The sequence below is a fragment of the Dermacentor andersoni genome, chromosome 9 (assembly GCF_023375885.2).
Source record: "Dermacentor andersoni chromosome 9, qqDerAnde1_hic_scaffold, whole genome shotgun sequence".
NCBI lineage: Eukaryota > Metazoa > Arthropoda > Arachnida > Ixodida > Ixodidae > Dermacentor > Dermacentor andersoni.
In genome coordinates this window covers 69,217,215-69,239,346 of record NC_092822.1, presented here as the reverse complement: position 1 = coordinate 69,239,346, position 22,132 = coordinate 69,217,215, and the positions used below count along the sequence as shown (strand labels likewise).

General features: G+C 46.2%; 2 protein-coding genes across 2 annotated transcripts in view; both read left to right on the top strand.

Annotated features, from left to right (window-relative positions):
• LOC126528222 (calcium-activated chloride channel regulator 1-like) overlaps positions 1 to 10,413 on the top strand; it is a 42,549-nt gene extending 32,136 nt beyond the window's left edge. Inside the window, exons 5-6 of the mRNA XM_050176110.3 lie at positions 8,802 to 9,104; positions 10,396 to 10,413. Of these exons, the coding sequence (XP_050032067.2) occupies positions 8,802 to 9,104; positions 10,396 to 10,413 (321 nt within the window). The remainder of the gene's footprint in view (positions 1 to 8,801; positions 9,105 to 10,395) is intronic.
• Positions 10,414 to 10,939: 526 nt separating this feature from the next.
• LOC126527807 (calcium-activated chloride channel regulator 1-like) overlaps positions 10,940 to 22,132 on the top strand; it is a 58,631-nt gene continuing 47,438 nt past the window's right edge. Inside the window, exons 1-3 of the mRNA XM_050175661.2 lie at positions 10,940 to 11,352; positions 16,980 to 17,247; positions 21,476 to 21,649. Coding sequence (XP_050031618.2) covers positions 11,137 to 11,352; positions 16,980 to 17,247; positions 21,476 to 21,649 — 658 coding nt within the window. The 5' untranslated portion in view covers positions 10,940 to 11,136. The remainder of the gene's footprint in view (positions 11,353 to 16,979; positions 17,248 to 21,475; positions 21,650 to 22,132) is intronic.

The window sequence follows — 22,132 nt, the reverse complement described above, 5'->3', positions numbered from 1 at the left end:
CATGCCGATGACAAACAACTTGTGCTAAATGTGGCGCCATCGAACACCAATCTGAGAATTGCACCTCTTCCCCACATTCTGTTAACTGCAAGGGAGATCACTCAGCTTATTCGCGGTCCTGCCCTTGCTGGAAAAAAGAAAAAGAAGTCATTGCTCTAACTGTAGAAGAAAGAAATTCGTTCTTTGAAGCCTGAAAGCGGCTATCGTATCTTCCGCGAAGAAGTTATGCCGGTGTGACGCAGGCGGGGGCAGCGTCACAGAGGCCTCCGGAGTCCTCCGAGCCAACGCGCAGTGGTGCCGCAGTGACTTCTCCCGCCCCCGTGGTGGAAGCAGTCAGTACTGCTCCACCCTCTTCGACGGCCCTGCAGACACCAGTCCCGCAGGGCCCTAAAATCAAACGAACCCCTAGGCCCGAGGCACGTGTCTCGGCGCCTAACGCACGGTCCTCCGGCGCCTCAGAGGGTGCGATGGAGGTCGACACAAAAGCCCCGGTGCCATTGACGCCGAAGGACAAGCGCACTCTCGAGCGCGGTAAGAGGGACAAAATCCCAATAACAACTGAAAATAGGAAAGCGTTAACCTAAAGGTTATCGCTCATTTGTATTAGCCTTTTTATCCTTGTCACCTATAATCCCACCTCTTAGTTTTCCGTAGTGCCATTTCTGACCTTTCAATTTCAATATGGCTTTTGTTATCCATTGGAATTGTAGAGGGCTTTTACACAACTTAGGTGACATCAAAGACTTGTTAAGTAACTTCTCGCCTGTGGCCTTGTGCTTACAAGAAACAAACTTAGGCGAAAAGCACAAAAACATTTTAAAAGCCTTTACTGTTGTATGGCGCGATCGTACTCAGGCGAACCGGCTTTCGGGTGGTGTAGTTATAGTTCTACAGAGCGGCATTGCAGCTAGAGAAGTTGCCATTAATACTCACTTGGAAGCCGTTGCTGTCATGGTTTTAGCACATAAAACCATTACCATTTGTTCAATGTACATTCCACCACATTCACATTTTACGGTAGGAGATCTGGAGTTAGTTTTAAACCAGCTACCCAAACCTTTTTTAATAGCAGGTGCTTTTAACGCTCATAACATATTATGGGGTAGCAAAACAACTGACACCAGGGGACAAACACTTGAAGATTTTATCCTGACTAACGAAATATCCCTTTTAAACACTGGTGCGCCAACCTACTGCTCCCTAAGCACAGGAGCTATGAACTGTCTTGATCTGGCGCTGTGCACTCCATCTCTGTTGATCGATTTTAAATGGAGTGTTATTAACAATCCTTATGGTAGTGATCATATGCCCGGCATTATTAAAAAAACATCTCCTTTCCCTACAGTACCGTTAAGACCACCCCGTTGGAAACTCCATCTAGCAGACTGGCCTCTCTTCAGCGAGAAGGCCAGTCTGGATGACATATCAGATGATGAAACGATAGGCGAAATGAATGAAAAGATTATTGCCTCCATACTTGCTGCAGCAGAAGAGACGATCCCGCAATCCTCCGACTTCTTAAGGAAAAAACTAAAACCTTGGTGGACAAATGAATGCACCCAAACTAAAAACGCACAAAACAAAGCATGGGGTATCTTTCCGCGATATCCAACTCAAGATAACCTCCGGTATTTCAAAAAAGCAAAGGCCAAAGCCAAGTACACGCGTAGGCAAGCCGAAAGACAGTCTTGGGAAACGTATGTATCCTCCATCAATAGCTCGATAACATCCAAAAGAATGTGGGATCAGCTTCGTAAGTTTAGAAGCGAGGACGCTCCTTATACGATCGCCATACTCTCACCTCCAGGTACACAAACGAATTTAAAAGAACAAGCAGATATATTAGGGCAGCATTTCCATAACATATCAAGCTCACTTAACTACTCCACTGAATTTTAATAGTATAAACAATCAGCAGAAAAACAAAAGCTTCCGACAGCAGGAAGTTCCGAGAAACCATATAATGCCCCCTTAACACTTCCCGAAATCAACAGAGTACTCACTACTGGCAAAAAAACAGCACCAGGTCCGGACAGAGTACATTACACAATGCTCGCACACCTATCTTCAAAAGCAGTTAAGACATTGCTCCGCTTTTTTAACATAATCTGGGAAACAGGAAAACTGCCAAATGAGTGGAAAAAAGCCATTATAATCCCTTTCTTGAAAGCTGGGAAACATCCTACAACAGCTACCAGCTACCGACCTATAGCATTCACAAGCTGTCTTGCCAAGTCCTATGAATCCATTATAAACATCAGATTGGCATACGTCCTCGAAACTGAGAACCTGCTCGATAATCATCAGTGTGGGTACAAGAAAGGCTGCTCTACAACAGATCATCTAGTTCGGTTAGAACACGAGATACGTGCGGCCTTTCTACACAAGCAATATTGTCTCACAGTTTTCTTTCATCTTGAAAAGGCGTACGACACAACATGGAGGTTTGGTATTTTAAGGGATTTAGCGGACTTAGGGATCCGCGACAGAATGCTTAAATGTCTAGCTGATTTCATGTCCGATCGAACATTCCAAGTGCGTTTAGGAACGGTGCTGTCCAGCGTATTTATTCAGGAAAACGGAGTACCTCAGGGATGCGTATTGAGCACAACATTGTTTGTGGTGAAATTGAACTCCGTCAATAATGTAATTCAATCTTCTATAATGCATTCACTATATGTGGATGATCTGCAAATTGCATGTCGTGCATCGAACATGGCAACCTGCGAACGGCAAATTCAAATTACATTACACAAACTAACGCAGTGGGCATCTGAAAACGGCTTTCGCTTCTCAAGTGAAAAAACGATTAGTGTTGTCTTTACACAAAAAAGAGGCCTACAACTAGATCCCATCTTTAAACTACAGGATGCCACACTACCCGTGAAACAAGAACACAAGTTTCTGGGTGTTCTGTTTGATAAAAAGTTGAACTTTCTAGCACACATCAATAGTATTAAAATCAAAGCGAACAATGCACTTAACATTCTAAACAACCTCTCCCGGAAACGGTGGGGCTCTGACCGTAAATTCCTGCTACACATCTACCGCACTTTGGTGCGTAGCATATTAGACTACGGTAGCATTACATATGGTTCAGCCAGACTATCTTACGTCCGACGACTTGATCCAGTCCATAACCTAGGACTACGACTGGCATGCGGTGCTTACAGAACATCACCTATACGGAGCTTACATGTCGTATATAATTAGCCTCCTTTACAGCATCGCAGAGCGCTACTAACTTTTCCCTACATACTCAGAATCCGATCCTCACCACAACACATATGCTACAACATCGTCACACAGTGCAGCTCACGCTTACATTACACAAATAAACCAAACATAATTAGGCCGCTTATCTTGCGATACGAGGAATACTGTCGGGATTATGACATCCCTCGGGAAGTCCTCCAGGTTGCCAGAAAGCCAGAACGTTTACCCCCGTGGTGTGATTTCATAGCTTTATGTGATTGGACACTAACACATTTAAAGAAAAGAGACACACCACATCAACACATTATACAAGCATTCCGCGCTCTTCAAGACAAGTATATAAGCTACATAGAATTTTATACTGATGGTTCTAAAACGGAAAAACACGTGGGTGTAGGGGCCGTAACAAAAAATTGGGAAACAAGTATTCGATTACCTCAGCATGCTTCTGTCTACACAGCCGAAGTATACGCAATATGGACAGTAGTTCAAAAGATCATTGCTGACAAACTTGAAAACACTCTCATATACACAGATTCATTAAGCGTACTGAAGGCTCTACACATTAAATCCCAAAGTGAACCCTTGTTAGGCGATATTTTGAATGCATTAACGTCGAACAAATATGGCAGGTCAATTAAGTTTTGCTGGGTACCAAGCCATGTTGGAATATTGGGTAACGAAGCAGCTGATAGATGCGCATCAATGGCAGCGTACAAAAACATTCAAAATACAGCACTTCCATATAAAGACAGTATCAATGCGATTCGGAAGGCCTTGACGTCAAAATGGCAACGCGATTGGGACACTTGTTTAAGTACCAAGCTTCATCTAATTAAACCTGTAATTGGCGAGTGGAAATCATGCAGTCACCAGCAACGATTCTACGAGGTGATCTTGTGTCGACTTCGCATTGGACACACACATCTGACGCATAATTTTCTTCTCCGAAAAGAAAATCCACCAACTTGCGAAAAATGTAATGAAGCTGTTACAGTCATCCACATCTTAATAACATGCCCACACATCGATACACTGAGACGGAGGTTTTTACACAGCCTGTATAATTTGCACATTCCATTACACCCTGCCCTATTACTAGCAGATGACCCCCCAGTGCCATTTCCTAACCTCTTCGACTTTTTTGAAAAAACAGGTTATTTACACCAACTATAATGTAATGCAGGTTTACCTGCCCTAACGCGCCGTTTTATTTTGTCTTGTGACTGGTGCAGCATGGCCTTAGTTGCCTTTGTGCCACTAAACCCAAACTAACTAACTATTGAAATGGAAGAGCAAATGCTTGAAGTACTTGTTCACTACCACGGGCGTAGCCAGGGGGGGGGGGGGCTTATGGGGCTTCAGCCCCCTCCCCCCAAGAACTTTTTTCGTCCTGTCATGCGCCACCGACCAAAGCAACCCCCGGCGGCGGAAATCATTCTGGATTTTGTCTAGAATGTCCTTTTCACGCTTACATATCAGTGCGAACATAGAGAAATCGGGCTGGATCCCGCGGCAACGCCCATGCACCGAGTCACATAACGCAAGGAGCACCATCCGAGCACAAAGTTCCAAGGGCGTTTTGATGGCAAGCGGGCTCATCGCGGTATCTCGCAGAGGCCGCGGAATCTACGGAGTGCATTGATTTCAGTTCTGAAACTTTATCGGTATAAAGTTCTCATAAACTTTTCATGCGAAAGGTGCGCTGACATTTTCAAAGTCGTGCATTATATTTTCAATTTCGGAACCTTGTACGTTTAATGTTGTTTTAAACATTTGATACCAAAAGTGCATTGACCTTTCTAAACTCGTAAATCTGACCATACGGCGATACAACGAGACAAGCCAAATCAAGACATTATCAGACAAGTTGACAAAGTACGCAGCGAGGTCCGATGAGATGAAGGGCTGTGTTGGTCCATTTTTGTCGGCATGTCACAGAAAATAATATCAGCATTTCTTTCACCAGCGTCAAAACATCCATCTCAAGACACTAAAGCCAGCAAACGTAACTATGTTCTCATTTATTTTTCTATTTTGACTTTTATTCGCGAGTACACGTTGAGCCTCTTCCATTTTTTTTTTTGGTTCTCGCTCCCGCGGGCTGCCGGAGCCTACCAGAGCGAATGCGTTTTTCTCGTGTTGCCCCGACCACCGCGCGCGCGCACTTCGATTCGTGTTCGTTTTCCTCTGGCCGAGTGTATTTTCGCCTGGCAGAGTTTTCGATGCTTTTTGGCTAGCAGACGAGAAAAATAAACAATGCATGGTCGCTCGCCGCCATCACTGCGCGGATTCGCACGGGCCGGCAGGTCCTACAAACCTTGAGGTTCCAAGCTATAACACGAACCCAAGAAACCTGTTGGATAGCTCGTCACGTCCAGGACAGGTATCTCGTTGTCCCTATACCGCGCAACAAGGACCCTAACCTACACCCAGTAGGAGAGCAAGGGCCCAGTACATGGAGAAAGCATTCAGCTCAATTCCATGGCCCATTTTACGGACGCCGCCATGTATGGGACGAACAACAAGGGCGCAGTGGCAGAGGTATGCGACCACCGAGGCCACGTTAACTCCGCTGTATCGACCCTCCCCTGCACGATCATGGAAGCCGAACAGCTGGCCAACTGCGTTAGCCATCCGCGAAGGCCAACACGCAAACAAACCACTGACGATCCTCACGGATTCCCAGTGGGCCTGCCGGGACTCGAAGGATGCGGGGACTCGAAGGATTGCAACGCGTTCGCTTGAGCGCAACCGCTCCGGGAAATTTTGTCTCTCTAGTGTACGATACTGAGCAGTATGCGTATGGTTCTCCGTGGACCAAGCGTCTCACGTTTTCTTCGATATTCCTTCGGTAGCCACATTAGGTGCCCAAAGTATGCATTCGATTGGGGCCAACATGCTTTCCTTTGCGTTTTTTCAAGTCCGTGCCACGCCTCGCAAAAGAAAAAAATATATTGTGGCGGGGCAGCAAATTGTTGCATAGTGTAGGTTCGATTTTGTTACTCCTTCTTACTTTGCGGAAGTTAATGGGCTACAGGACGCTTCAGTTTCCGCATACTCTTAATACATTATTGCGATAGCAATTATACGGACACTCCAGGCACATTCCTGCCGTCGCCGTCACCCTTATGTTCCGTATGAAGTCCAAGGGCGATATCACCATGACCGCGCGCCACATGCTGTATGTGCGAGTGAAAGCGTAAGAGGGGGGGAGGTGGCATGGGTGAGCCGACGATGGTGGCTCAGTCTTGTGTGCTCAAGGGAAAAAAGGGGGAGGAAGCGCACCGCCTCCTGTCACGCGCGATACACCAGGGGGAGTGCATCAGGGGGGAGCTGACATCAGTGAATCGGTGGTTGCGCAACATGTTTATTTGCCTCGTTTGATGCATTACATACAGTGACTTTTTCTTAGATACGTAGATTTATTGGAGACTTATACATATATTTAGATATCTTGTTGCGAGGTTATGTGTATGCCCGTGCAGCAAACCTTGTTTCCAGTGCCACTTTTTTGTCCTTTATCAAACTGTACCTTCGCATTTGTAGATTCTATTGTGCCTTCGCATTTCTTATGCACGCGGGTGAATCAAATGAACGTGAGTTTATCCACCCCGTGCAATAATGGTTCGGTTCAATATGTGCGAGCCATGCATGTAGAACACAGGCATCACTAATTTACAAAAGAGACACGCAGGTGAGAGGATAAAGGTTCGTTAATGCTTTCATACATTGGGTTGAACATGGTTGCGTGACATAATGGGAACTCCCCATGTTAAGCAGCGTGGTGTTGTGAGGTTTCTGACGGCTGAAGATGCTTCCCAAAAGATGTTTCCGAAAGGTGTTTCCCGTATGGCTGCCGTGCACGTTGAACATTGCATTTTATTGGCCACTGTGAAGCGTTCGAGCAAACGGTTCAAAGAAGGACGTGAAAGTTGCAAGGACGATTCAAAACCGGGCCAAAGCCACCGTGCAATCACACCCAACACTATTTCAAAGGCTTATGAGCTGATTAGACAAGAACGGAGGATAATCCTAGATGAATTGGCAAGGCATGTGAACATCAGTCGCGGTTCGCGTAACACCAAATTTCATCAACATCATGGTTATCGGCTCTTGTGCGTGCAATGGATGCCCAAGAGATTGAACCACCGCCAGAAGAACTAGAAGGTTCAGCGCTGCCTTGACTCATCTGATCCGGTATCGCAATGAGGGCGATGACTTCCTCTCTGCAACATGGACCGGGGCCGAATCATGGGGCCGCTACTAGGAGCCTGAAAGACGACGGCAAAACTTGCAGTGGAAACAATGGACTTCACCACCGCCAATGAAAGCAAAGGCTGTCATTCCCGCCGGTAACGTGTTGACTTTTCTTTTTCGATAGTCAAGAGCCATTAGTAAACGAATTTGTTAAACCTGGGGAGACTATCGATCGCTTCCAATACTGTGAAACGCCGCCTAGGCTGCATGTCGCAATCAAGAACAAACGACGTGGAAAATTGAGCAATGGGGTAATGTTGCTCTACGACAATGCCCGTCACCATGTCACTGATGTGGCTAATACAAGAATGGCAAAGTTCAAGTGAGAAAAGCTGCAGCATCCGCCATACAGCTCAGACTTGTTGCCTTGCGACTCAACATTTTGGAGCTTCTGAAAGAACAGCTCAAGGTAACCAGATTCATGTCGGATGGTGGCGTAAAACAGTCAGCTATAGTCTTTTTGAAGCAGCAACCCTAGCAGTTTCATGAGACGGGAGTCGCGCGACTCGTTAATCACTGGGATAAATGTCTAAATACTCACGGAGACCACTTTGCTTTCAAAATAAATTACCCCGTTTGTCATATATTCGCATTGGCTCACTTTCATTTCACTCGCCCTCGTATATTTTGCAGAACTGCTTTTTATATGTGCTGTCTGTTATGACTATAATTTCAGTGCAATTACTCACAATGCACGACCGATGAAAGCTGCTCCTGGGCGATAAACTGTAACAATGAAAAGCGTCATTGAGACTTTCCCGTGGTCGTTGTATATGTACAAAGATGTAAACAAGGTTCTTCAATGACAAAGTTTCATTAAAGGAGTTGTACTCAACGTGTTTATTTCATGGCCTTTACATTTTTCTTATCAGCGACAGGCGCTGCTTTGCTGGTTTCAAACTGATATAGTTCTAAAGTTCGTGTGATATTTTCTTTATTTATTGAACAGACAGAAATCATAGAAGCATTAATATCAGCTATTTCGGGCACAATTCTTGACACATGCGAGATGTTCTTTTATGAAAAAATGCATATTTTACTTGACAGGGCGTAGCGTTCAAGAATTCGGTTGTAGCATTTTTGGCAACGGCAATGCATTTATTATTACTGTATTTGATCCCTCGACAATTTCTATAGCGAGGAGGCCGAGCTGCAACGTGAGCCCCCCCCTCCCCCCCCCTCCGTACTAAAGTTCTGGCTACTCCACTGTTCACTACCAAATTCCAATCATGTTATAAGTAGCTTACGTACCACGCTACTTATCAACTCAGAAATCGCTGTAAACGAGTAAACGAGGTCAATGTGCCGTTGTCTGTTGGTTTCAGGGGCTGATCACTCCCAATGATACTGCAGAAAGTACCACCAGTGTACCAGTGGCCGACGGCGACGAGACCATGGGCTTCTATAATGACAAATTCAGCCCACAAGAAGGAGCGCTGAAAGCCATTCCGGAAATATCTGATCGCGCCTTGAAAAACCAGATAGGCAAACTGGCTGATGTAGCAGAACCACATTCCCTCCAGTCGGCTGACAGCAAGTGCTTCCAGCTCTCCGGATTCAATTCGAAGATCGGCATCCAAATGTCGTTGGCAGATTCAGTGGGAAGCGGCGCAGTCAAACTGATCACTGTGAGTATACGATGTTAACCCCATAGGAAACATTAAAATATTCCAGATGCAGCCACAGTTTTGGAGCCTATATTGCTTAGTTATTTTCACCCGGATAAAATGCCTTACTGCGCTCTGCAAAGTTGGCAGTACATATAATTGTGAGCGAACGAATGTTACAAAAATGCGAGCAATTACCAGGACTTCATTGCTTGCGAATCGTTTGCTTTCCTCATTTACGGCGTAGCAAAATACGAGACCTCATTGAACGCTATTGTTAGGGTTGGCACGGAGGCCTCGTATAAAGTGTAACCTTTCAGATGCCTCTTTTCCTTTTGAACGGCCAAAGTGCGCGGAATATTCTTGCTCGTCTGATCGGAATTCCTCTACAGTGCTTGTTTCCATTCCAGGCATTGAGAGAAAGCTCCTACCACGTATGATGATAACGCAGCTACAACGAGCAGAGTCGTTTAACTCCGCAGTTGTCGGACGAATTGCTGCCTTGCTGGTTTATTACTGGTGTGCTTATCGCAATATATCTTATAGTTGCTTGGTAATAATCTACGCAATAGGGCACCCAAACTAAGTGTGCAATTCGACAGTACATAATTTATGCGGTCTCTAACAGCCAGACTAGAACAATTTGCTTCAACGAAAAGCACCATCTGGTCTTTGGTAAAGAGCTGCATCAAAAGAACAGTGCTGGCTTTTTGGTGAGTTGATCAGCCGTCAAGTGCTGTCGGCGAAGCAAAGAGCCGCGACAACAACTCCGAAGTGAAGTAAGCTGCATGAATTGAAAATAAAGTTCAGAGAACAATAGCCTTGCAAAAGAAGTATTTTTAGAAGAAAAATAATGAGCAGAACAGGACAAACTCTATTGGTAAGTGACGCTCCCGATACGCGACTAAGAGCCGTCTTATTCCGAGTGCAGCGCCAAGACACCGTGGGTAAGACAACTCTCGGACACTGCCTTGAATTTTCTGCGTTTTATATTCTTGAGGTCAAAGATTTTAAGAGAAATATCTGTGGACCAGTAACTACGCTGTCGGTGTGCTAGGATTAGACGTACTGCAGTCGAAAAGAGCGAACGAATGTATTGACTGAGTTTCCATCGCATTGTAAATATAGCTTTGAACCCCGACATAACAGGCACCTATAGAATCCGGGACTTCGCAAGAACGTTACGAATTCTAGATGATCCGCTATGGTTCAGGCCTCGTCGCTGTTCCGCATAGTCGCACTTAAGGGTTCGCTGGTTTCGCTTTGGCCATTCAGTCTACCTGTAATCAACCTGTCACTTTCTACCAAACAGATGGGACCAGGCTTTTGACAGAGCACTTAACCAATCTAAACTCGTTTAGTCTTGCTTTGATTCCTGCCATTACACTATCTTATTTATTTGTTAAAATCTACACAGCAAATTATATCTTTGTCTCTGTATCTGCTTGTAAGTGTTAGCATATGTTCATCGTTTGGGGCAATTGTTTCGTGTTTAATTGGGCTTTGTCATTCGCGCATTTCCGTTTTCTAATCGTACATTGGTTCCGTTTTCAATCCCGAGAAAAGATTTTGTTCACCATTCTAGTTTGTATGGCTTAAATCATGTTACTACTTTTGAATGGTCGCCGAAAGGGCCTGCAATTAAATGTTGTAAAATAAATAAAAACGCAACAATAAAACACAACAGACGTTAATAACGCAACGGCAGGGCGAAGCCGTAAAAGCATTATCTTTTGCTGGAAGAAAATATGCCTACTTGAGTAATCAAGAAAAGTTATAATGATACCTTGACATTTTTTATTACATGGGTATTCCTTCTTTATTTTTAGTAAGATCTTCATTATGTCTGCGTTTATTTATTGTTTTGCGCACCCTTGCTAATATTACTTATTCCTTTCCACAGACGCGCTTCGTTGTCTGGGATTTTTTTCTTTCAAAATGCTCTGTAGGGGAACTTTAATTCAGAACCTTCTCCATTGTGTTGATGAAAACAGGATGTTGCTGTGTTATTTTGAACTGTCAATGAATTTGCAACCACTTGGTTTTGCAGGTTATGTCAGAAAGGGACAACTTCGTGGGAACTGTGGAGAAAACATTCATTATTGACGGTGACATTGGAAACAACACAGTCGTTACTGTGAGCTGCGCCTCCGGTCAAAACTGTCCACTCTCGGTGCAGCTTGTTGACCCCGCCGGACAAAGGTGTCAAAACTGTCGTGAAGATAACACTGACCTCCAAAAAATGCTCACCATACCCAGCCCTGCGCAGGTAAGGCTGCATCCTGAGAATACAGGACTGGCCTAATCGTCACACTAGTTTGGTTCGATTCTATTTATTTCTTACCAGCCGACCATCATGGCCTGCCGATCACGGCGGTAGCGTGGGCGCAGGCCCCTCTGACAATTCCTAAAATGTGAAAAGAAAAATAACCTGAGTAAAACTTACATTGTCCCGGCCCATGGTCAGATACATTTGTTTTAATGTCTGTCTAAAATGGGGCTGCAAGCTTGTTTGGCGCTCCCTCGCAGAGGCGTCTTAAGGTAATTTGTCTCCCCAACCAAAGTCAAACTAATGCGCCCCTCTCGACTCTGGCACCAAATTTATGGGTACCATGTTGAAAAATTCAAACATGACTTTCTGACACATTATTACTAATTGTAGCGAAAAAAAAAAACCCATGTTTTCGGGTATCATTTTATTAATTCGTCTACAATTAGCCACAAAACACGACTGACTAAAAAGAAGAAATGAATGTTTTAAAAGTGATAAATCGTGAGAAATAGTGTGAGGGGTGGGCCAAAGTAAGAATATCCGAAAACAAAAGGCAAGGAAAATCGGGTATAGCATGGCCCGCATTTGATCGGTGGCAGGCAACTATTTTGCATGTAACATGAAATTCATGTATGAAATTTAAATGTTTATTTTTGATTAGATAAGAAAGTTGTACTTACTACTATTCGCGAAAAAAAGAACATCACGTAGGTACTATGCAATGTATAGGAAATATACTATGTGAACTATATTCGTTGAATCAAAGACATGTACTCTACCACGTTTCTGCTATAGTGGTCTCTAAAAGTTCCCGAAAACCCGTCATCGCGAGCAAGGTGTATCGCCCTACTTTTGCCAGCAATTTCTTAGAAGTGCCACACAGCACAACTGCAAACACTGCATGCCTGTCAGAGCTCGTCTTTGGTGAAATGTCTCCGCGAAGTTTTCGTTGTCACATTATACCCGACGAAATCACTTGACCAAATTCACAGTGTTTCAGTCCTGCGAATTCAGTGCGCATGTGCGCAAGAAGTTGTTGTAAAGGCTGAATATGTTTTAGATAAAAGCTCATAATAGAACGTACATGACGTGCACAAGAATACGCCTTCTAAACCTCGAAATCAAGAAATATTTCGCGGAAGAAAGATGAACACCTGGCAGCCAGTCGTTATTATTACTGGTACAGACGATCGCAAGTCGGCCCTTTCATTACCGTTGAGGTAATATCGTCGATAGACATGCCGGATATGTAGGTTCAGTACCTGATCAATAATTCTGAAAAGCTTTTTTGTCGACGCCAGTTTACCAGACTTGGCGAAAACCTTTTCCGCCGCTTACTGCTGACATGACAAGATGGCAGAAAGCAGTGCGGCCTCGCTGCTGCCGGGCAGTCACGTCCGTGGGGACAGCGGGTCACGTGGTTTAGGTGCGTTTATTGTGCTGTTCTGACATGTGACACAGGTCAAAACATCGCACTAAACGTACTGATGCGGATGAGCCGGTTGTCCAACAGATGCGACCGCAGGGCAGAAGTAAGGACGCGCTGCTAGCATTGATTTCCCATTGTCAGTTTTTAGTACGAAAAGTCTTTTTCGACATGACACAAATAGCAGCAAAAACACAAAAGAAACAGCCGCGACGTGGATTCGAACCATGCACCGCAACGTGAAAATCCTACTTTATCGCGACGCCGCCGCTGAGTCTCGCGTAGGCGCTCCTCCACTTCTAATATTAACCAGCGCCTGAAACTGTTCGAGCTTTTACGTATTGCTGTTGTTGGTTTCGGCGTATGGAACGCCAATTCTTCCGCATTCTACATAGTTTCTGATTTTGCGTCTTATCTACATACATTTGCTGCACAGAGCCATTTTCGTTGCAATTTCGAGCCCAGAGCCCCACTGGTTCTGATAGCCCTCGCAGTGAGCTACAGCACGTAGATTCTCCCTCTTTATTGATCAGCATCCGATGACTGGAAGGCATCCGAGTATGATGGGCAGGTCTGTATGCATCCTAGCCCCAGTTCACTCAAGTTAGCGTGAAGCGTTGCTGAATGCCGTTGCGGCAGAGCTTTGTACCATGGGAATCTTCCGCCTCCTTAAAAAGACAAACTGGTCTGTACACACTGTTGCGGTTCAGGGTCCGAGCGGCCATTAAGGTGCCGTGGCTGGTGATGTGCCAGGTGCCAGGCGATCGAGAGGTCCGGCGTGACGGCCAATAGATGAGAAAAAGGGTTTATTTACAAATTAACGTGATGAGAGTTTACACGTACGAGCACGAGTACGAGCACCAGTGCGAGCATGTACGACCCCCCCCGCCCCCCCCCCCCCCCCCGCCGCCAAACACTAAAAATCTGCTTTTCAGCGCTTTTTTTCTCCTTTCCATCATTTAGGAAATTCACTGTTCTTCTCGGCTACGCACAATCATCGAACCGTTCGCGAAATCCGCCCATTACGTTGCACCCTTCTGTCGGACTGCGCCTCCAATGTTGCGCGTCCGCCCGCTCCATACGAGGCAACGTCGTGGCAAACTGCGAACTTGATGTCGACGTCGTTTCCACGGAAGTCCTCGGCGTTGGCCCCTTTTCTCAATCAGTGGGCTATTCGTGACGGTCCGCTTGTCAGGTTCAAGTAGAGTGGTCTTCGCTGTACTCATTGCTTCCACGGAGGGCAGTGGGTTTTGACCGCCTCCAAGTGAGTTCCTTTGTCCGCGCGTCGCAGTCTATGTCGCATCGAGTCTAGTCCAAGCGGGCGTTCGTCTGATTTAGTCGCCAGCTCCCTGGTCCTGAAAAAACAACAATGCCAGTGTGAAGAGCCTTTCATAGCTGCGCGCTCGCCTGCGAAGCCTTGTTAGTCGGGGAGGGATGCCGGGCACAGCAGTGCTAAACGCCAATCGTAACAACGCGTACGTCCATCATGTGTTCAGACAATTCAGTCTCAAAAATGTGAACAGCTGTACGGTGCTTATCAAAGCCAGTTCATTGGACACTGTATTGACACTCCTGGAAGTCGTTTTGCCGTCTCAGCATACGAAAACGCTTTGCGATTGGCAAAAAAAATTGCTTTGATATAATGAGTCGGACAGACCAGCGACATCGGAACGTTGGCGCATTATCGCAATTCCAAGTTGTGGTAATGCGGCAATACTGGCCTCTCAAGACAGCGGAAAGTTGTTGGAACTTTAGGAGAGTACTCAGGAGAGGAAGCTGTGGAATGGCGTCTGTGTTTGGGAGATCAGTTCTGCGGAGGCCCGCAAAGTGGAGGGATGTTCATGAAAAGAAAAAAGAAGCGACATCCACCCCTATTGTAGCACGAAGGTACAAAGGAAAACCACGCCGTTTTCTCAGAAACAAAGCTATGCGGTTTAAGAAAACTTCGCCTTCCCCGACCACGATAAAATTTGCTACAACTCGGAAACGTTCTTTGTGAGAAACCTGTGTGGATTTATTTTGTAGCTTCGTGTTACAAGAAGAAAGGTGCACGTCAATTTTATTTTCAGGTGCATGTTTGTGAAAGAGCAGATCAAAGAATGGTTGCAACGAACAGAATCGGGAGGAGATGATGGAATTCAGGAACGCAAGGCCACCAAGGCTTTCTTTGAAATACACGAATACGGGTGTTGTTAATTGCGTCAAACCATGTCATGAGCTTCAAGTAATCGAATAAATGTACAAACCCGTCGCAAAGCAGCGGTACTGCTAGAATATTTGGCATTTAAAATCTGCTTCTTGATTTGGTCTCGGTCAAGCAGAAGCAAGGTGATGTGGATGCGCACATATGTTGTCGCTATGCACCGTGCTTTTGGCAACACCTTTAAACTCTTTACTGTCGTGCATTCCGAAATTGCTCACAAAGGCTTCGTACGATCTTGTTTGACTTAGACGTGCCTTTTTTCAAACTTTCGCTTGTGGCCCATGTGAAACCTTTTTTCCACCATCGCCATTATTGACGCGGAAACAAGTCACAGCGGCGTCTACTTTTTTCCGGCTCCGCGTTCAACTGCATATTGCAGTTGGCTAACCTAGCCTACGAATTGTGATAGAACTGAGTGCCAATATTTTCTCTTCTAATCTTTTCTTAAGACTAATCTTTTCTTTCTAATCTATTCTTAAGACTTCAGACTTCACTTTTTGGTTTAGATCCGATGGTGGTGTTTTGCGAGTTCGGTAAATAACATTCTTCAATAGTGCTCATTCATGTTGTGATTATGACCTTACAGCTATCATGCAACTGTAAGTAGTGTCTTAAAGTTTTTTTTTTTTTCTACCATTACTCTAGTATGAGCATCTTGCGGAATTTCAGCACCTATGAGGTGGAAATTTTCTGCTATTGTGCCGTCGCCGACTTCTGTTTTTCTACTGAATCCACAGGGTTCATTTGTATACTAGAATGCACATCTAAAACGCGAAGCATTCCTCTACCTAGTTGCAGCCGAGGTCAAACGCGAGGCCGTCCGAGGCCACCGAGTTTGTCGCCGATGCGCGCGCTCCTCAATGCTCCTGCTATATGGCCGCTGTTGGCTCGGCCCCCTCCTCGCTCCACGCGCACGCTGTCTCTCTCACGCGCTCATTCACGCATCGCTAGTGCTTGGTTCCTCCACTGGGCCCTGTGCGGGTTTGCGCGCCACAAGTAGACGGGGCTCGGTTGCGCCAGTTTTGCCGTGTTGCGCGTAGGCCTTCACTTGTAGATACAAAGATGTGCCCTCTAGAAGTATCAAGCGGAAGAGGAGCGTAAAGGCACTGGAGAGGTACGCGATGAGTACCAAATCAGCGAGGCAGGAGGAGGCCAAGCGACGGGCCGACGAGATAAGCATGGCCCAGCAGCGGTAGGCGAAGCCGAGGGCCGCCGAACGGGCTACGGAGGCCAAGCGCCGCCGATTGGAAGACCACCACTTGCGGGACGCAGATTCGCACTTTAGAAATCACTTTGCTGAAGACGAATTGGGTGCGGCGTGTCAGATCGGAGAGCACCTCCAGTTCCCGTACGAAGTCGTCAGGCGTGCCGTGGCCCGCGAAAGTGCGTGGCGGTCCTCAAGCGAGCGTGGCATCGTGGACGTGAGTGCGTTCGCGCTTTGGACAACGCGCACGCAAGCAAGGCTCCGCATTGTGTTTGATAGTCATCAAGGATGGTTCCTTCCATAATTCCTTTCTATGTTCACAACTTACAGCCTTTGTAGCTCCGAGAAATAGAACAAAAGAAGCAATTTTATTGTGGTTTAGGTAATGATTACAATTATGGGGTTTTTGCATGCCGGAACCGCGACCTAATTATGAGGCACGCCGTAGTGGTTTACTCCGGATTCACTTTGACCATCCGAGGTTCTTTAAGGTGTCCCGAATGCACAGGATCCGGGCGTTTTTGCATTTCACCCCCCCTCCCTCTCCCTATCAAAATTGGGCCACCGCGACCGAAATTTCATCCCGCGACCTCGTGTTTAGCAGTGCAACGCAACATCCGCGAAGCCACCCCGGTGGGTGGTTTAGGTAATGGAGATGTGACTGAACGACTGACTGACTGACTGGCTGCCTGACCAACTAAATGACTGAGTGAGTGACCCATTGAGTTACTGACCGAACGAGCGACTGTGCAACTGATGGACTGACTGGTTGACGTATTTTATATTTCAAGGCGGGTACCTGGATGCTTCAAGTGAAGAGCTCAAGCACGGACCGAGTCAAAGTCAGCATCCTGGTCGTGTCCGAAGGCAGAGACCCTACAAATATGCCGGTATTGGCTTCATGTGAAGTGCCAAAGAGACCGGTTCGCGCACCTGATGAAGCAATCATCGACGTCTCTGTGTCGAAAGGCGGGAAAGCTGTCATTGGCGCGAAGGTTATAGCGGTGGTGCTCAACACGCAGGGGCATTGGTGCCTTCCACTGTTTGACAGCGGTATAGGTAAGAGCATCGCTGAAATTATTTGTTCTCGTTAAACTTGGCAAATAGCGCTGCACATTTTATATAATGATATAGTATGATGCCTGTTGCACAAAAAAAGAAACACAAAAAATCACGCCGACAAGATCCAACCTGGCATTCTATTGTGAAAGCAGGATTTATTGGCTGCAGCTCACCTTTCCCACAACCGCAGCACTAATTTCGATCTGCGCCTCTAATCGGACAATTTTTTTTTGTGCTAACAGGGATGCTCAATGCAGTCGATCTGCGCCTCTAATCGGACAAACTTTTTTTGTGCTAACAGGGATGCTCAATGCAGTGGTATTTGAACTAATGTCGCCCAGCTTCCTCGAACTATCCGGTAGGCTGTATCACGGACGCAACCACGGTGGCGTACGTGAAATGTTTTGCGCGCGCTGCGAAGGGTGTATGGGACCTCGGGTACAGAAATGGCGTTTCAGTTTCAGCTTCATTTATTCGCGCTCTAGAAATTTTAGTTGTTAAACCTTTGCTGCAGCTGTTTTTTGCTCCATGTTCGTGGTGGGTAGGTGTTTCTTTTCCACTGGAGATTTTAGTACTAGGGTGCGGAAATGATCCCCCCCCCACCCTTACATGATGGTGCCCGGAAATGTCCTGCACCACTCAAGCCTGCTGCAGTCATAAATTGCTGGGGCTCCTGAACTTGTCTCAATGGCGGACACGCTTAGCCCTAGTGAAATTGGTCAGGTACCCCTGTGTCTCACCGCCCGAGTTTCTTCGCACCTGTTTGGCATCTTCATCATGTCGAATGCAGGAAAGCCATTGGCAATAACTGTGTGCTATTCAGATGAATCGAATGGATTAGTGCCGGCATTAGGGTCAATCCCCTGACACTGAGGTCAATTTTGTGTCCCTGCCGGTGGTTGCACCGAAGTCATAAATTGTGTATCGCGCCACCACAAGCAGCGCTGCTTTCGTCGACAGAAAAATATTTGCTGTCTACCCTGCCTTTGATAAATTTCTGTACCACAAGCTTGTTTTCCTAGACATGAAACAAGAAGAAAATGGCTACAAGTCTTCTACAATGACTAAATATGCGAAAATCCGAAACGCAGTTTTTTATGAAGCGCGTAGAGTAGTCAGGCTCGTCTCTTCCTCTTCCCTCTTGACACTCTGCGCCATCTGGCGATGCCACCGTGAAGTTCGCACAGCCTAATTGCGGAAATACAGGGATCGAGGTCGGCGTCAGCGATGTTAATTAAACAGCGGCACAAACCGCGGAGCACATGCTCAGTGCTACACTCACCTTAGTTGCAGCATATTAAACTGCTGCTCAGTGTTTCGCACACAACTACTTGCTAAGCACATCGCGTTTAATTACAGCAATATAAATCGATGTCAAAAACAACTGGCTTCAACGCAAAATGCATCGCAATGAAGGGTGCCATGTGGATGTCTCCCGGCCCCCACTCCACCCCCCCCAAAAAAAAACAACAACAGAAAGACAATATGCACGCGAGTGTTTCACCACAGAGAACGAGTCGACGCGCAGAGGAACCGAATAGGGAAGTGAAACTGGAAGGACGCCACCCGCAGCGGCTCTCGTGAATGTCACATCATGGCGACTAGGTTTAAGCACATCTTTCACACCCACATCCAGTGGCGAGGAGATGCTAATGTTACCGTCATTTATTGCTCCGTGGTACAGCGTCATTGATTCTGTTATTTAGCTTATAATCGCCAAATTAAAAAAAAAAAAAATTAAATTATGGGGTTTTACGTGCCAAAACCACTTTCTGATTACGAGGCACGCCGTGGTGGAGGACTCCGGAAATTTTTACCACCTGAGGTTCTTTAACGTGCACCTAAATCTAAGTACACGGGTGTTTTTCGCATTTGTCCCCCATCGAAAAGCGGCCGCCCAGGCCGGGTTTCGATCCCGCGTTCTCGTGCTCAGCAGCCCAACACCATACCCACTGAGCAACCACGGCGGGTAATCGCCAAATTTGGTGCAGCAGCTGTCATCAAAAGTTGGCATACGAGACTAGCATAGAGAAATGAAAAATAATTTCTTTGACGTGGCATTCACATGGCTAACGTAGCATGTTTTGTTGTTGTTTCTGAGTTGCCGCAGTCCTGCTAATTTTCGGTTATTTGCTTTGTAACATCTACTCTAGATGTTTAATTTTTCAACGGTAGGTTGTCACAGAGTATCAAATATGAAGAGAGCACAGGCGCGATTTATTTATCGTGGTTTTGCAAAAAATAATTCAAATTTCACTGAACCACATTATCCCGGTAAAAAACGCTGCTGAGAAGGCTGCTGTTAACACGCGAGAAAATTAAAGAAGTAACACTTGGCTTCAAGACAAAGTAAACCTACTGCCTTGCGTGATCAGATCGCTTGGCTTTTCTTGCGCTATACTTAATCTCTGAAACATTCCCCCTATCACAACCGCGATAACGTCAAAAGAAGCATGACTAACCATAGACGTCTGCCAGTAGCTACGCGCCTGCATTTCAGCAAATTTTTCAGAAAACGGTAAAACGGTGGTTTTTAACCCTTCTAGTCCGTTCCATCGACGGTTACTTCGCAGGCCCCGGAAACATTCGTCAGACTGCTCAGTTTTGGTCGTTGAGAATGTAGCGTTCACGACGGTAGCAAGGTTTAAGACTTGTGCTGAATGCACGTGGGCGACGCGATGGAATCGATGCGGCATACGAGGTGGCAGTTGCCTTGGAGCAGAACTAGCAGCCTGCAAAGGCGTCTCGAAACACGCGGGCAAGGACGAGATGAGATCGACAGATAACCGTTCCAGTCAGCTTCACCTTTATTGTCTCTTACGCTTAAGTCAGCGCATGCCCGCTATGCCTAAGGTCCCTAGATAATGTCCCTAAATAAAATCTAGGGACTTCAGCTATACCCACCCGATGCTAGTTCACCTGACGACAACACTCATTCGAACACAACGTAATGCACAACACTGCCAGGGCTCCAGTAATAATTAAATAATTAATTATACAATTATTAGAACTGGAGCCCTTTAATTAATTATATAAAAAGTAACTAATATAGGGTCATTGTGCGTCCACTTCATTTCTCACTTTTTTGCACTTCGTTTCTGTTCTTTCATTTTCACAGCAGAATTGACTGTCGTAGTGTTTGCGCCAAAACTTGTTAGAGGAAACGCCGGCGTTGCCACCAATTCCACACAATGAACCCGTGGTTATACCTCGCGTATTTATGGAATCTTTGTCTTTTACAGCTTCAATTTCGTTTATTTGACAATAATTAATTTTTATGGATTTCCAAGCAGTCATATAGCTTTTTGAAAACAGCAAGGCAATTAGCCTGGGCGATCACGCGTAATCACCGCGAGACGTTGCAGTATTATTTGTAAAATGATTTTGAGACGATTTAAGGCCAGAGATGCGCTGTTGAGGCAAATCCACGCACCAGCCACAGCGATCGTGCCAGCCAATCGCTTATGCTCGCGCCTCTCATAAACCCCTCCCGACAGTAGCGCCTCTGTGCTCTCAAAATATTTGTCGGTAAATTGATTCGGACTGTGCCTCACTCGCGCCTAAAGAACCCTTCGGGATGAGACAGGTATGCCAGGTTATGCCATGACATACTAGTCTCTCTTCCCTGACTTGTCGACCCGCCGCGGTTGATTAGTGGCTACCTGGTGGTGGGCTTAGTAGCACGAGGTCGCGGGATCGAATCCCGGCCACGGCAGCCGCATTTCGACGGGGGAGAAATACGAAAAGACCCGCCTGTTTAGATTTAGGCGCACGGTAAAGAACCCGGGTGGTCTAAATTTCCGGAGTCCACCACTACTGCCTGTTTCGTAATCAGATCGGGATTTTGGCACGTAACACCTCATAATTTATATTTTTGCCAAACTTATCGCTTTCGCATTCACACTGTATTCCATGACCTTGAAGTGCCTATGTATCTGACTCCTTCTGCGACGTTAACACCGAGACTTATCACGGAGGACACTACGGTGGCGCTGGCTGCATGTATACGCCACTTATTGTGTCATTACCGTGGCAGTAACAAACTTCTGACGCTAAATATCCTATATACCTGGGAAGAAACGAAATTGACCTGCTGTTGCTCGGAATAGAAAAGTAACCTTGTGCTACAAACGACGTCGCATAACTACAGTATACGGACTTGCTTGCGTGTAAGTGTAGGCGAATGCCGTGTGCGCGTTCACCAGCTCTTGCCCTAAATTCGCAGATCCCGACGGACTCGTTATCGACGGTACCTACAGTGGATACTTCACACAGTTCACGGGTGCGGGACGGTACTCTGTCTTTGCTTACATTTATGGAGACAGCAAGACCAGGCACGCGTACCGAAGGAGTGACCCCCGTGGTTCTAGTGTCACCGTTTGGGATGGTCCTCCACCCGGTGAGTTGGTCATTTGTACGTTTTCGGCAGAGAAGTACGTCTCTCTCGTTTGCGCTTATTACGATAATGACTAGTGAACTACAGCCAGACACGTATGTTGTAAATGTGTTTAATCTTGCTTGAATGGCATTCTTTGCACATTTCTCGCCGAGCGAAAGGCGATGCTCGGCGCATGCGGCGCTGCGGGCGTTTTCCGCGCCACTGGTCAGTGCTGGGCCGATCGCTGCGCAGCCGAACGCAGCGAGGTTTACAAAGCGAAGTCTCCCGCCTTTCAAGGGATACGAAAACGTGTCGACTCGATGTCTCCAGAGTCGCACCCGGCGTCCGAAAATGTCGGCAGGTGCCCGCGGTATGAGCATTGCGTTTGAATTGCTGAGAACTGTGCTTATATGCTTAGAAACTAAGATAATTTGCGCGTGCAAACGAAGGTCGTTGAACTTTTCCATGCCAATACAGAGGGAAAAGTACACGAACCACGGTACG